This window comes from Cyprinodon variegatus, unplaced genomic scaffold (assembly GCF_000732505.1).
Source record: "Cyprinodon variegatus isolate N-32 unplaced genomic scaffold, C_variegatus-1.0 Scaffold119, whole genome shotgun sequence".
Lineage (NCBI taxonomy): Eukaryota > Metazoa > Chordata > Actinopteri > Cyprinodontiformes > Cyprinodontidae > Cyprinodon > Cyprinodon variegatus.
The window spans coordinates 51,580-52,858 of NW_015150572.1; the positions used below are offsets into that span (position 1 = coordinate 51,580).

The following is a 1,279-nucleotide window of genomic DNA, read 5'->3' on the forward strand; positions in this document are numbered from 1 at the left end:
TCTGCAGCGGCCAGGGCTAACGTTAGCCCGTCTGCAGCGGCCAGGGCTCACGTTAGCCCGTCTGCAGCGGCCAGGGATAACGTTAGCCCTGGATGCAGCAGCCCTCTCTGGACATAGCCGTGTGTGAAGTACCGCTGGCTCTGATTGAGGTTTGATTTCTTTTATTTGGCAAAATGCTAATTTAATGTTTTGTTTATCTGTTTAATGGTGGTCGGTAGCGGCTTTGATGGACCTGTACAGGGTCCACATGCTGCGGGTTCGGGTTGGCCGGCTCACCAGGTCCACCTGTTGGTTCCTAACCTGTTCCTCATTCAGTGACTCTTGTCCTATCAGCTGCTTTTAAACCCTTCGAGAGGTGCCGCTCTGTTAGGTCTCCAAGCTCATATCAGAGTCACTCTGATCCTCGGCTCTCATCAGCTGGTTTATTTATAACAGATTGTGTCTGGAAATCTGTTTAAGGAGTAAAATTATTATCCTTAACTTGTTTTTGGTTTTTCCTCCCAGATCACATTCCTCAAATTAGTTTTCATACGATTCATTTTTCACCCTCTTTGGTCCATTCTGTTCTCTTTCTGTGTTGGCATGGAAACAGAGCATCGGCGCTCTCCTGCACGCCATCTTGCATCGAATCGTTTGGCTTTAAGACGTTTAACTGAGATGGATTTCAGCAGAGAAAACCTGGAGCTGTTAGAGAACCCAGCGTGTTCAGACTGGAATCAGGTCAGGAAGCAAACGAACATCCGGATCTTTGCAGGAACAGAAGATTCTCCCCGTCTGCCTCACTGCAGCTGATGTTGAACGGATGGAAAAAGTTTTCTGTCAGTTTAGATCCTCATATATCCTGCTGAGCAGCTGGAAATGAGGAGGACACTCTTTGATGAAGAGTGTGTGTGTTTGTAGGGGGGGGGTTTGCTTTGCAGATGAACAAAGAAATGGCCGGCAGGTCTAATTAACCGGATCTGCTCCTCAGCTTTAGGCAGACACGTCCCCAGTGGTTTAAGTCGTACCTGGGAATGAACTCATCACCTCTGCAGAAGTCTCCCTGAGGAACCTCTGGGATAAAACCGACGCAGCGATAATCTCTACTTGAAGCAGACCTGAACCGTCCCTGAATGTTCAGCAAACCTCCAGGGATCCAGTATATCTACAGATTAGATGCTTATAATAATGGCTCATTTCTTTCCTCACGCTCCAAAGAAACTAGTCCATGCATTTGTTACTTCAAGGCCGGACTATTGTAATTCTTTACTATCAGGAAGTCCACAAACTGTAGTTAAAA

At 46.9% G+C, this 1,279-nt stretch overlaps 1 protein-coding gene across 1 annotated transcript in view; it reads right to left on the reverse strand.

Moving 5' to 3' along the window:
- The window catches only part of rapgefl1 (Rap guanine nucleotide exchange factor like 1), a 40,329-nt gene that overhangs the window by 3,433 nt on the left and 35,617 nt on the right, over nt 1-1,279 (reverse strand). Inside the window, exon 14 of the mRNA XM_015375435.1 lies at nt 360-372. Within this exon, the coding sequence (XP_015230921.1) occupies nt 360-372 (13 nt within the window). The remainder of the gene's footprint in view (nt 1-359; nt 373-1,279) is intronic.